The sequence below is a fragment of the Schistocerca piceifrons genome, chromosome 3 (assembly GCF_021461385.2).
Source record: "Schistocerca piceifrons isolate TAMUIC-IGC-003096 chromosome 3, iqSchPice1.1, whole genome shotgun sequence".
NCBI classification, from domain to species: Eukaryota; Metazoa; Arthropoda; class Insecta; order Orthoptera; family Acrididae; genus Schistocerca; species Schistocerca piceifrons.
The window spans coordinates 770,733,583-770,748,825 of NC_060140.1; the positions used below are offsets into that span (position 1 = coordinate 770,733,583).

The window sequence follows — 15,243 nt, forward strand, 5'->3', positions numbered from 1 at the left end:
CACTGCAAAATGGGTCGCAAGATGTTCTGCGAGAACTAATGGGTCCGTACAAATGCCATCTGGGAGGTGAAGGCCTGGGAGGGTGGACTGCCGATGGCAACCTTGGAGAGAGCGAAGTGTAGCCCATACCCGTGATAGAGGGACAGTGGAACCAAGGGAAGAAACGAATCGTTCCCAACATATCCGCTTGCTCTGTTTGATTAAATAACGGGCTTTAGCGCGAAGGCGCTTAAAGGTAGAAAGGCTGGCTACAGATGGGTGCCTCTTAAAGTGTTGCAAAGCTCGACGGCGATCACGGATGGCAATGGCAATGGCCGTACTCCACCACGGGACTTGCCGACGACGAAATTGTCCAGATGAGCGCGGGACAGCAAGGATAGCAGCGCGAACAATCGCGTCAGACACGTCACGTAGGACGTCATCAATACAACCCGACAAAGAGGGAGAAAACTCGACCTGTGCAGTATATAGAGGCCAATCGGTGCGGTGGAAAGACCAACGAGGTAACCTCTCCATCGGGGAGCGGGAAGGGAGCGTGATAATCAACGGGAAATGGTCACTATCACAAAGGTCGTCATGTGGTGACCAGTGTAATGAAGGGAGGAGAGAGGGAGAAGAAAGAGAAAGATCAATGGCAGAAAAGGTACCATGACCAGCACTGAAATGAGTAGGGGAGCCATCATTAAGAAGGCACAGGTCGTGGTCTGCAATAAATTGGTCTATAAGAAGACCTCGTCTAGATGGAAAGGCACTGCCCCACAAAGGATGATGAGCATTAAAATCCCCAAGGAGGAGGAAGGGAGGAGGAAGTTGCTGAAGAAGGGTGGTTAAGGCAGCAGGTGTAAGAGTCCTGTCAGGAGGGAGATAAAGATTGCATACTGTGACTGCAGAGTCTAAGTGGACCCTAACAGCAACCGCTTCCAATGTAGTTTGGAGAGGAATCCACGTGCTAGCAATGTCTGTACGGACCAACGTACAAACGCCACCAGAAGCCCGCAAGGGTCCGACCCGATTTCGACAGAAAACACGGAACCCACGGAGGGTCGGTGAGTGAGCATCAGTAAAATGAGATTCCTGGAGAACCACACAAGCTGCTGAGTAGGACGAAAGAAGGGATTTCAATTCCGGAAGGTGACGATAGTAGCCATTACAATTCCATTGGAGAATCACAGAACGATGGTTTAAATGAGGGCTGAACACGCTAAATCCAGTCATACCGCCGGGTCCCCACCCGTCACCGACAAGGAGGGGGCGACATCCATAAACGACAGGTCAGAATCCGGTTGTGAAGTCGGGGAAGGGACCTCCGGTGACACCAGAGGCTCTTTGTCCCGGGACTTATGTTTCTTCTTCTTTTCAGGCTGAGATCGAGGAGGGCTGTGTGGCATAATGGAGCCAGCCGCAGCAAGATCAGGAACAGAAAGAGACCGGGCGACCTGGGGGCCGATAGACCGCGGCTCTCGCGGTCGCCGCGCTGCAGCAGACCTTTGACCTGGAAGGTGCCGGGAAGGGGCATCCACACAGGGTGCAATCGTGCATATTTCTTACGGGCCTCTGTGTAGCTTAAACGATCAAGGGACTTATACTCCTGTATCTTTTTTTCTTTCTTATAGACTGGGCAATCTGCTGAACGTGGAGAATGACTACCATGACAATTTACACATACAGGAGGGGGAACACAGGGACTCCCCTCATGGAGTGGACGTCCACAGTCACCACAGAGTGGGTCCTGGGAACAGCGAGAAGACGTGGCCAAAACGCAAGCACTTAAAACACCGCATAGGAGGTGGGATGTACGGCTTCACATCACAGCGATAGACCATAATCTTAACTTTCTCAGGAAGGGTATCCCCTTCAAAGGCCAGGATAAAGGCACCAGTATCAATACGATTATCTTTAGGACCCTTCTGAACACGCCGAACAAAGTGAACACCCCGCCGTCCGAGATTGTCCCGAAGTTCCTCATCAGTTTGAAGGATGAGGTCTCTGTGAAAAATCACACCTTGTTCCATATTTAGAGACTGGTGAGGGGTAATGGACACTGGTATTGTGCCAAGATGGGTACAGGCACGAAGGGCCGCAGATTGGGCAGCCGAAGCAGTTTTTATCAGCAACGAACCCGACCGCATCTTGCTCAGGGAGTCCACTTCGCCGAACTTGTCTTCAATGTGTTCCACAAAGAATAAAGGTTTGACACTGGTGAAAGTATCTCCATCAGTCCTGGTGCAAACTAGATAACGGGGGAAAGGTTTTGCCCCTAGACGACGGGCCTGACCCTCCTCCCAGGGGGTAGCCACGGAAGGGAAGGCCGAAGGGGCAAGAGAAGCAGCACTTGAGGAATCAGTACCACGCAGAGAGACGGCCGCAGAAGAGCGGCCAGAGTTTTGGACCCGTATGCGTTTCATCTGCATAGCGTCCGCCCTGATACCACCCACTCCGATCAGGGGCTCTCCTCACGGGCGCCACCCAGCCACAGCAAGGGCCGTCTGGCACGGCGGCCATTGCCGGGAGTTCCGATGCTCCAGGATGACGAGCAACCACTCCAAGGCATGCATGAGGAGGTCACAGCTCAGGTATCAGAAGTGTGATCCCTGTGTGTTCAGGGGGCTCAACCAAAAGGGTACATAGCGACCCCACCACACGGGCTGGCTACCGTGCTGGCTATGCACCCTAGCATCAGACAAGGACGTAAAAGAAAAGGTGGAATGTACTAGGAGGGCACACGTCGGAGACACTAGGTAAGGTGCTCTTCCCCAAATGGCTCACACTACGGAAGAGAAATTTTGGAATGGAGGTCAAACCCCAGAGGGGACCAAGGAATGCCAAAAGGAGGAGATGATTACGCAACAAAGCCGGAGTGTAAAACCAACAGAACCAGGAGGATAGCGGGGGCCAACATAAGCAAGGACACCAATAGAGGGAGAGGAGAGGGCGAGGGGAAAGGGGTATGGAGGGGAAAGGAGGGGAAGGGAAAGGAAATGCAGCCCGGGAGAGAAAGAAGGCTGCAATGGCTCGGGGCCCCGTGCTCGCCACGCACGTATCCACAAAAGAGTTGTGGACCCCCTGGGGGGTGGACTCGCCGGACGAAATGCACGCCTCGGCGCTCCAGGTTGGCCCTGAGCTCCTCATCAGATTGTAGCAGGAGGTCACGATGAAAAATAACCCCCTGCGTCCTATTTAGTGCCAGATGTGGGACAATGGATACTGGGATGTCCCCTAGGCGGTCGCACGCCTGGAGCGCCGCCGATTGTGTGGCGGAGGTGGTCTTGATAAGTACGGACCCTGAACGCATCTTGCTGAGAGCCTCGATTTCCCCGAAGATGTCCTCAATGTGCTGAACAAAGAACATGGGCTTGGAGGTGTCGAATGTCCCCCCATCGGTTCGAGAACAGACCAAATAGCGGGGGAAGTACTCCGCCCCAAGCCGGCGGGCCTGTCCCTCCTCCCATGGAGTGGCCAAGGGGGAAAGGGCAGGAGAACCAGGACTAGAAACGGTACCTTTTCTTTTGAAAGACTCGGCCGCAGAGCGACCTGATACGTGTTGACGTTTCATCTGCGAAACGTCCGCCCCGATACCACCCACTCCGACCAGGGGCTCTCCCCACGGGCGCCACCCAGCCGCAGCAAGGGCCACCTGGCAGGATGACCATTGCCGGGAGTCCTGATGCCCCAAGGAGACGGGCATCTACTCCTTGGCCGACGTGGGGAGGGTGCAGCTCAGGTATCGGCAGTACGATCCCTGTGTTGTCAGGGGACTACAACCTAGAGGGTACATGACGACCCCACCACAACGGGCTGGCTACCGTGCTGGATTTCTGGTGCCATGGAAAGTCCATCATGATCGCTGGGGCAGATGGAGATGCACTATGGGCGTAACTTGGACAACCCATCAGGCATTTAGGCCCAACTTGAGGAATAGTGGGTATGGTTACAACGCCGGTACAATACTGAGTGCCAAGGTCTTAGTGCACTTAGGACCGGTGGTACACCACGTAAGGTGTCCTTCCCCAAAAGGCTCGTACTTCTGTAGAATTTTGAAAAATGGAGGTCAAACCCCAAGGGGGACCATCACATGGAAGGCCGAAACGGTTGAAACTCCTTGTAGTCGCCTTGTACGACAGGCAGGAATACCTCGGGCCTATTCTTACCCCGGACCCGCAGGGGGTCAGCATTACCGATGGAGGGTGCCATGAACTTTTACATCATTTTCAGCCAGGTGTCTGGATATTTTTAATCACATAGTACACTTCACAGAGAACAGGCACTGCACATGTCCACAGCCGCACCACTTCTGCCCTACTAACCAGTTCCAGCCTGGAATCTCCTTCCACCACATCATCACCACCTGTAGCACCTGCTGCAGAGGCCACCGATATGTAACAGTCACCCCAATACTCACATTAGTGCAGTGCCCTTTTCCCAAGAGAGGAGGGGAGAGATAAGTGTTGCATATACTACTTTGATATGCACTGCGGCTCCTGGCCACTGGCATACACTTTAAATGTTCTGCCAATGGCATCCGTGTGTGCTGGCCACCAGAGGCTGCCTCCAATGGGCCAAACGAGTTGTGCATATAGCTCGGCATCTGCTGCACTGTCTGCCTGATCGTCCCCTCTTCATGAGCGAAGGCACTCGCTCTCATATTGTGTCCATACTTACTGTCATGAACTACTTGTAACGGTACCGGGACTGTTTCTATGATTGTGTCTTATGTTCTCAACTGTTGTTCACTTGTATGTGGAAGAAAACTAACATATAGTTCACTGTGGCCATGCTATTGTTTGTGTCTTAAAATGTAGGAGAATCTGAACTGAGATGACATTTCACTTGCTTCTACAGTTTAAGCAGTTCCAAATCACAAAATTTCAATGTGAAAAACTCACAGCATATTGAATTCACTGAGGTCTGCATGCACAAGTTTGCACTTGTTGTACATTGTCCACATCATTACAACACAGTCCCTATAGAGCTTGCATGCTTTTGACACTGATAATTCCACATCCTGTAAAATTAAAAATGGTAAAAATAAGTATAAAAATATATTCATAATACTGAAAAGGAAAATGAAAAGCATGCAGACCGAAAAAAACAAACCTTTAATTTAGGAGAAGGCCAACCATTTTTGCCTAGGAATTCCATAACTAAAACATGGCTCCTTAGCAAAATAGGTTCTGGAACAGCAAGACCTACAGTGTACATGCGAACCAGATTCCTCATTTCTTTCTCTGCCCAAACTCTTACCATTTTCCGTGGATTACGGCGGCAATAACCATGTCGAAACCTGTCCAGTTAAAGTGGCATGTATTAGTGTCCACAGTATCATTGAAAAACATAGCAACTAAAGATGTTCCTTAACGCTAATTATGATTACAGTAGCGAAGGAATGACTACTGACACACTACCTCCAAAACTTCTGCAGCATAATATATTAGCAGCTATATTTGTTGTTATAAAATCTATGATACAATATATTTCAAACAGTCTGTTTCAAAATACTGTAGGGAACAGGATTCTTTCTGACCTCCGGTTCTGTTCACGAATACTCAAGATTAGTTCATTTAGAGCTACTGTGTTGAAGAGAGAGCAACCAGGAAAATTAAAGAATTCAGAACTTCACAACTCCGGCACAGTCAGACCTCATATTGATCATGACTCATGATGCCTGATATTAAGTGCATTTAATTATGGCCAAGTCATGCCCATCTGGTGCATGGAACACTCCAGCTTAAAATCAGTGGAGAGGATTTGGCTTTTCATGTGTCCTCTTCAGAAGCTCAGTTTAGCACATATTTCTGTCCAAGTGTGTGTGATTTTCTTGACCAAAGAAGTAGGGTCCCCACTTTGTATTTTTTCACTCCATGTTGCCTGATGTAATTACGTTCTGGGGATGTGCATATAAAGCAGTTTAAGTATTTGTTCAGCAGAAGGGAACAGTAAGAACACAGTGTGAAGTAGATAACTGCACACCTTGTTGAGGCGTGTTGAAGGGTATTTGAACTTTTACATTACTTCCCAGTACATTTTTGTGCTGGTAACAAAAATCAGTTTATGATACACAATCACAATACAAGACACAAAAATAATTTTCATGTAGGTATTACCCTCTTGTCTGCGATTCCATATGGATTTATGTACTCTAGTACAAATGTATTCAAAATCTTCCATCTAACAAAGCAAGAAATTGGGAATCCCAATAATTTCTAAAGAAAATTGAAAACATATCCCTTTTGCAAGTTCTACAAATTATATGAAAAAGCAAGATTCCAGAACTGAAAGTTACATTAGCTACATGATAAATAACAGTGTTTATTATGAAGCTACACAATTTGCTGGACATACTGTAAACAGTACTTTGCATTTTCAGATGTAGGCACTTTTCTATATTAAAAATATCCACGTATTCAAGTAAATATTAATCTATCTTTTGTATCTGACACTGATTCAGATTCCCCACCTAGTGCAGAGGTGAATATGTCAGAGGTATCAAGGGGAGCTACAGCCTGTGGCCCAGGCTCGTGGTGTACCTTATTGCTCAGTGTACTTTGTAGCAATTTGTATCGCATCATTGCACAGGCAAGATGACTGTTTCCTGACCTCACGTGATTACTGATTCAGAACTTTTGTGTTTCCATGCTGACTTTGTATGACCAGACTTATTGATGTTCACTCATGAACTTACAGGCTATTGTGGACTCACAAGAACATGTGTCAATTTCCCTGTTGTTTGGTCTACCTTTTTTTTTTTTAAGGTAGCATGTATTTCTAAATTACAAGGTTAAATTTAGATGGCATAACCACTAATAGCATTAAGAGTGTAGTAATGATTCACTGCCAATGAAATGTACAGATTAAGTTTCTATGATATGCATCAGTCCACATCCCTGATGGTGCCCCTTTTTGATGGATTCTATAGTGTAGCAAACTTCACGCACTATTTATAAATCCTAACAGACTTCCATACAATCAGTGCTTAGCCTTCCCAGAAAAACATGTCAAAGTTCAACTTATACACAGGAAACGTACACATGTTTAAAAAGTCATGGTTGTGGAGTACTCAGAAAAATTCCAAAAATGTTTGTAAAATAATACAGGTAAATTAGGATGCAAGGAGAGGTGGAGGAGAGAGGCACTAATATCAAAAAGAAAAGAAAAGTACAAATTTAAACATCAAATCTCACTAAATGAGTGTTTGGAATGATAAATCCAAGTGAAAATACAAACATGACAAAGAAAACATTCCAACTCTGCTGACATAGAATCATCTTTCTGTTATAACTTCAAGTTGAACAAATATATTTCAAGGATGGCGCAATACATGAAAGTCACAGATCAAGTAAACAGAGTAAGATGTGTGTCACTTTAACAGTCAAACCATGACTGAGTCCGAGTCTAGCGGCCGCTTAGGTGGTGCTGCTGCTGCATGGCTGGCAGACAGCGATCCATGGCTGGCAGACAGCGCTGCATGTAGAGGACGTGCGTAACTGCGCGGCGGCACTTTGAAAGATCGGCGAGTCACAACATTTTTCCCCCTCTTTGAAGTTTTTCCACAGGTCTTGATGGAAGTGGCCTGTAGATTGCTAACGTCCATAGGTGGTGTTTGACTGGCAGTAAAAGCTCGAGGAGGCTGCTTCCCGTACAGACGGAAGTGGCCCCGATGATAACGGGTCGAAATGACAGGAGACGTGGGGGTCGAATCTGCTGGGGACTCGTGCACCAATCTGCCCGTTGCGGCAAGTTCGGGTGTTATAACAGGAGACATGGGCGATGTGTACACGTCCATAGGAGAAGGAGGCGAGTAAAGTTGCTCCGACAGATGGTCATCTGGTTCCTGCATGGGCACGTCTCCTGGTGGCATTAGTTCTTGTGTTGGCACCAATATGATGGTGAGCGGACTGCGTCGTGAGTAATGAGAGATTCCAGTATCCTGAGCGTCAGGTAGAGCCGTAGGTGGTGTAGCAGCATCCAGAACAGGTGTTGCCAGCACACGAGGCTGAAGCTGGTCCGAATGACGCACTGCAACACCTGTGTCCATCTGGATTTCATACAGGCATTGGCCACGGTGTTGTAAGATGTGGCCAGGACTCCATTTTGGCCGCCTGCCATATTCCTGTACCCAAACAAGGTTGTCGGCGGTGAACCAGCCAAGCGAAGGCACTTGCGGCCATGAGGTGGAAAGCCACAGAAGATGAAGTAGCGTGCGGGACTGTCGGCCATGTAAGAGCTCAGCCGGGCTGTGGTCGCTCATGGGGGTGAAGCAGTAAGAAGCCAGAAATTGGAGAAGCGCATCATCAGCAGCAGCAGAAGAAGTCAGGAGTTTCCTCATCTGAGCCTTATATGTGCGGACTAGTCGTTCAGCCTCACCGTTTGATTGTGGATGGAACGGAGGGACCGTGACATGCATGATGCTGTGACGGGCATAAAAATCCGCAAAATTGGAAGAGGCAAATTGCAGACCATTATCAGTAACAAGAGTAGAGGGAAGGCCTTCCAAAGAGAAGATGCGAGCTAGAGCATTGGTGGTTGCCGCAGTGGTAGGGGACGTGCAACGGACAATGAAAGGAAAGTTAGAGTAGGCGTCAATAACGAGAAGCCAGTAAGTAACTAAAACAAGCCCACGAAGTCAGCATGAATACGCTCCCAGGGCTTCTCAGGCGAAGGCCACGGTGACAAAGATGACTTCGGGGCGGCGGCCTGTGACGCACAAGGGCAGCAGCAGGCAGCGACCATGTGTGGGAGTTCAGAGTCGATACCGGGCCAGTACACATGACGGCGTGTCAGAAATTTTGTGCGAGAGAGAGACCCCAGTGCCCTTGGTGAAGGAGGCGCAAGACCGAAGCACGCAAAGACGCAGGTACCACAACACGCGGCGAAGCATTTTCGGTGGAAAGGAGGATAACACCATCCCTAGCAGTGAGGCGGTAACGCAAAGCGTAGTTGTTCCGCAACGGATCAGAAGTCTTAGCAGACGGACGATCTGGCCAACCCTTCTGAATACAGCATAAAACCTGGGAGAGGGTACGGTCAGAACCCGTAGCCGCCGCCAGCCGGTCCCCTGTGATGGGGAATCCGTCCACAACCCGCTGCTCGGCAACATCCAGATGGAAACACAAAAGTTCGTCCTTATCGAATGCCAGATCAGGACCCATGGGAAGGCGAGACAGTGCATCAGCATTCGCATCTTGAGCTGTCAGCCAGAAATGAATCTCATAATTGAAACGAGACAAGTAAAGAGCCCAACGCTGGAGGTGGTGTGCAGACTTGTCGGGAAGTGACGTCGATGGATGAAACAAGGAAACAAAAGGTTTGTGATACGTAACAAGATGAAATTTGGATCCATAGAGGAAAAACACCAAACTTATGAAGAGCATAAATAATGGCCCCGTATTGAGAGGCGTCCGTGGAAAGAACAAGATGTTGGCCAGGTCCATAAGTAGCCAGGCACGGGGAAAGCTGCATAAGACCGGCAGTCTGCGAGACCTTAAAAAGTGTGCAGAGATTTTGAAGATATTCTTCAGTGGTGGAGCCAGTGACAACAATGTCGTCCTGGTAATTTATACACCCAGGGACAGGGAACAATAATTGTTACAAGAATCGCTGAAAGAGAACAGGGGTGTTGGCAACCCCGAATGGCAATCGTTGGTATTGATAGAGGCTGAAAGGTGTGTTAAGGACCAGAAACTGCTGGGAAGCAGCGTCGAGATGAAGTTGATGATAAGCTTCTGACAGGTCAAGATTACAAAAATACTGGCCTCGAGCAAGTTTAGAGAACAATTCTTCACGTCGAGGCATAGGGTAAGTGTCGATAAGGCATTGAGCATTTACAGTGGCTTTAAAATCACCACAGAGACGACTATCACCATTTGATTTAGCAACGACAACGGCAGGAGAGGACCACTCACTGGAAGTGACAGGAAGCAAGACCCCTGAAGCAGTGAGACGATCCAGCTCCATTTGACCATATCACGAAGGGCCACAGGAATGGGCCGAGCCCGAAAAAACTTAGGCCAAGCAGTGGGTTTGAGGGTGATATGAGCTTCAAAGTCGTTTGCACGGCCTAACCAAAGAGAAAAAAAGGGACGAAAATGTCGTCGACAAGGAATACAATTGAGCATAAGGAATGGTATCAGAGACGATATTGACAGTCAACTACGGAGAACCCAAAAACGCGAAAGGCATCGAAACCAAAATGATTCTCCCCGTTACTATGCTCGACCACAAATATGGGAACAGTGCGAATGACAGATTTGTAAGATACCTCAGCATCAAATTGTCCCAAGAGAGAAATCTTCTGTTTATTGTAATTCCGTAATTGCCTAGTGACAGGTGACAGGATTGGAGAACTCAACTGAAGATACGTCTGAGAATTGATGATAGTGGCAGCAGAACCAGTATCCACCTGCATGCGAACATCTCGACCAAGTATTTGGACAGTGAAGAATAACTTCCCTGAAAGGGAAGAAGTACAACTGACAGACAACACAGAATCAGAATCAGCGTCATGTTCATGAAAATCATGTATGCGGTCGGATTTGCAAACGGATGACACATGACCCTTTTTTTTGCATTTGTGACACACGGCCCAACGTTGTGGACGATCTTGTTGTGAATTTTCGTAAAACACCGCGGACATGAAGGAAGTTGCCGTGGGTTTTGCTGCAGTTTCTTAGAGGTTTGTTTAAGGTTAGGCCGAGGCTGCGCTTGGGAGCGTACTGCGGCCACGTCGGCCGGCAGGGACACGCCACACGCTTCGTCAACTTCGCACAGAGGTTGTATTTCCCCAACGTCACCCCATGCCTCTATTCAAAAGACTGAGCAATGGATAGGACTTCAATCTAGAGTCGGATTTGCCAACTGAAGGGCACGTTGCCCAACTTCTTTGTCGGGTGCCAATCGGATAATAGCATCCCGTACCATGGAATCGGCGTAGGATTCTTTGTGAACTTCAGTAACAAATTGACACTTTCTACTGAGACCATGAAGTTCAGCAGTCCACGTACGATAGGATTGATTCACTTGTTTTTGACAATGATAAAAGGCAACACGAGAGGCTACCACATGCATATGCTTTTGAAAATAGACAGACAGAAGTGAGCACATTTCAGCAAAGGACAAAGACACAGGATCTTTCAAAGGAGCCAATTGTGACAAGAAGCGATACATTTGAGGTGAAATCCATGAGAGGAACAGAGACTTACATGTTTGTTCGTCCGCAACATGAAATGCTAAGAAGTGCTGTCGAAGACGTTTTTCATAATCAGACCAGTCTTCTGCCGTCTCGTCGTAAGGAGGAAAAGGATGTAGAGACAACAATGAGACACACCCCACATTTGATGCTGCGACGAAATCACGAATCACATTTGTAAGAAGCGTTTGCTGTTCTATGAGACCTTGCAATAGTTGCTCTAAAGTAGCTATGGAAACATGTGGGTCAACGATGAAAAAGAAAAAGTTACTACCTCGTCGCCAATCGTTATAACTACAAGTTGAACAAATACATTTCAAGGACGATGCAATACATGAAAGTCACAGATAAAGTAAACAGAGTAAGACGTGTGTCACTTTAACAGTCAAATCATAACTGTGTCTGACTCTAGTGGCAGATGGCTGGCTGGCCGCTTAGGTGGCGCTGCTGCTGCATGGCTGGTAGACAGCGCCGCATGTAGAGGGCGCGCGTAACTGCGCGGTGGCAGCTCTACTCGCCTCCTTCTCCTATGGACGCGGACACATCGCCCATGTCTCCTGTTATAACACCCAGACTTGCCGCAATGGGCAGATTGGTGCACGGGGTCCCAGCAGATTCGACCCCCACGTCTCCTGTCATCTCGACCCGTTATCATCGGGGACACTTCTGTCCATACGGGAAGCCTGTGACTTTACGGCCAGTCAAACAACTCCTACGGACTTTAGCAATCGATAGGCCACCTCCATGAAGACTTGTGCCGAAACTTCAAACAGGGGAAAAGTTTTGTGACTTGCCGATCTTTCAAAGTGCCGCCGTGCAGTTACGCGCGTCCTCTACATGCGGCGCTGTCTGCCAGCCATGCAGCAGCAGTGCCACCTAAGCGGTCAGCCAGCCAACAGCCGCTAGACTCGGACTCAGTTATGATTTGACTGTGAAAGTGACACACGTCTTACTCCATGTACTTGATATGTGACTTTCATGTATTGCGTCTTCCTTGAAATATATTTGTTCAACCTGAAGTTATAACATAATGCATCATCATTCCAATAATGCATCATCATTCCAATAATGCCTTCCCAGTAATAAAGTTAAAGTAAAGCATACATGCATGAAACCTCATAATGGTGTGTCATAAATGGTGTAAGAGTATCATCCAAGACTTAAGTTACTACACGTGCAAAGTAACTATGGCAATCCAAGCTTCCACAAGTATTTTGAGTGTATAAGAAGATCCCAAAAGTAATAGCAAAGGCACAACAGCTAGCAAATAAATCCTTGATATCTGAACCAGAAATGTATAGATATATGGAATATTCTAAGATAGACTTTACAAACTGACACCAAACAAAATCGTGGAATCACAATGGCAAACAAACAACAGAAATCAAGCAATAATTTGTCACATGTAGCTAGCAATCTTCCACTTGTTCACTCTCCATCAACAAAATGTGAAAAAATCACTTTAATGGCTTCAGGTCTGGATGAGTTCCTTCACATTAATCGAACTATATGACAAATTTTCTTCACATTAATTGAACTATATGACAAATTCTCTTCCCATTTGGTCTTGATGGTATATCTTACTATGTAATAAAATAGGGAGATAATTGAAGCCAGAAAACTTACGTAACAAATAGCTCCATGAGCACTGGAATTTTCTCTGAAACATTCAAAACTTCCAAAATCATTCCCGCACACAATAAAGGAGATAAGCACGAGCTAGACAACTGTCAACCTATCACCCTCCTCTGAATTTTATGCAAATTAAAAGACGGAAAAAATCATGTATACAGGCATAATGAACTTCCTTGAAAGTAACTACTTGCAAACAACACAGTAGTTCAGCTTTCAGAGAAATAAATTCATATAAAGCTATATTTTCATTAACGGTCAAGACAGCTTTTGCATAAATGAAAAACACTTTGCTTCTGTACTGTTTACAGGTCTGACAAAGAAATCTGATTTATTTAGCCACTCTACTCTTAAGCAAACTAGATGCTTATGGCAAAACAGGATACTGCAATGAGTAATTTCAGTCAAATCTATTTAACAGGGGGCAGCTAGTAGAAATAACACATGAGGTGAGAACTAATACAAGTCACTTCAGGTACCACAAGCATCAACCCAGGCAAACTCCTTTTCACTTGTGTTATAAATGATCTTCCAGAAAAAACCAACAACAGCTCCTGTATTATTTGCTGATTGTACATACTTTCTTTTTTGGGACATTTCTAAAGAATAGATGTGAGATGACACAGTTGACAACAGTGAAGGGTTCTTGTACTGGCTCTATGAGAACCACCTCTTGCTTAATGTGAGTAGAACAGCTCATATGATGATTTGCCCATCAAAGACCACAGAACATGTATAGAACAGTCATCCAAATAAAGCTATGGAACAGGTCGATAATGTCTGGGAAGTTCTGGTTTAAAGTTCTGAATTATTTAGGAATAAAGAGATGACTCACCAAAAGGAAGTGTTGCGTCGTCAATAGGCATAAACACAGCAGAGCACAACATGCAAGGTTTCGACAGCTGCTTCACAACCGGTGCCATTTGGATCATACTCACCACCACCAGCTTTTCTGAGCTACCCTTACAGCATATCCTTCACGCCTGTAATCTTCCTGGCCTAAATCAATGACAGCTCGCTGCCCCCCCCCCCCCCCCCCCAATAGTGTGTGTGTGTGTGTGTGTACCCCATCCCCTCATCCCCTGCCCCAGCAGGCCCACTCAATTTGTGTCACCACATCAGCTAGTTGTGTCTGCCCTAGTCAATGAAATAATGTGCCCAGCTGTCTGCCACTGGACCCTCTACCTACACCCCTAGCTAGCCCACAGATGGCTCCCTACTCTCCCATGAGCTGCCAGACACTTGTGCCCAATTACTTCCTTGCCTCCAGCCTCTCTCCATCTACCACACCACACCACACCACACCACACCACACCACCCCAGCCCCAGCCCAGTACACTCACCGTGGGCCAGTAAGTAGCTGGCAGCTGACTGAGCACACTGTAGGGAGACAGGAGTGTGCATGTGGATGACTGTGTGTGTGTGTGTGTGTGTGTGTGTGTGTGTGTGTGTGTGTGTGTGTGTTTCCTACAGCTAGAAAAAGAAAGTACATTCTGAAAGATAGCCAAGCTCCGTACCTTTCATTTCTGTGCCTATAGTCAATGCCACGCTTCTGCCTTTCGGTGAGTCATCTCCTTTATTCCTAAATAATATGGAACAGGTTAGTAAGACTTAAGTCCTTGGATTGTGGATCAGCAACACATTACGGTGGAATATTCACAGAGAAATTAGCAGTCTGTGCTATGTCTTTAGAGCACTCAGTTACAGGTGCAACTTGACTACTGTAAGAATTCTTCACTTTACTCTGGTCAATTCTGTCTTCTCATATACCATCCCTTTTTCATTGAGGGAATGGGGAGGGGCGACAATACACATATAATTATATTTACCTTGGGAAAAAAAGGCACATGGAAGATCACAATATAATCCCATCACATGCAACCACTATGCCTATTTTCAAATATCTTACTTTCATTTATGTATAAGAATCCCACCTCTTTGAAACGAGTGATGATCTGCACAATCACTGCACCCATACTAGTGCTAACTTTCATTTAACAAGTTGGAGACTGAGTAAATGCCACAGCAGTGAGAGGTGCATATGCAGAAAACTTTATAACGAACTGCCCTGCTCAGCCAAAGATAATAATTGTTCAGTAAGAATGTCACCAGAATACTGCTACAATATTGTTTTTATTCACTTTCTGAATATACGACAGCCAATTTATGACAAATTTAACTTGCATTTACAGCTAACTTTTAATTCTTATTTTGTTTTTATTTGGTTGCTGTTATTATGAAGACCAATTTACATAAAATATAATGCTAAAACCTCAAATATAACAGAAGTGAGCTTACAATTAATTCTTATGTAGATGATTATAGTCTACTCTGTCCTTTGTAAAATATGTATACCTGTGTACAAAACCCATCATGACGAAGAGATAAATGATTTTTCAAGATTTGCATTAACTTGTAGCCCACATCAA

General features: G+C 46.4%; 1 protein-coding gene across 1 annotated transcript in view; it reads right to left on the reverse strand.

Annotated features, from left to right (window-relative positions):
- Positions 1 to 15,243, reverse strand: part of LOC124788010 (serine/threonine-protein kinase RIO1) — a 125,819-nt gene that overhangs the window by 62,315 nt on the left and 48,261 nt on the right. Inside the window, exons 5-6 of the mRNA XM_047255056.1 lie at positions 5,095 to 5,281; positions 4,884 to 5,002 (exon numbers count right to left, since the gene is read on the reverse strand). Of these exons, the coding sequence (XP_047111012.1) occupies positions 4,884 to 5,002; positions 5,095 to 5,281 (306 nt within the window). The remainder of the gene's footprint in view (positions 1 to 4,883; positions 5,003 to 5,094; positions 5,282 to 15,243) is intronic.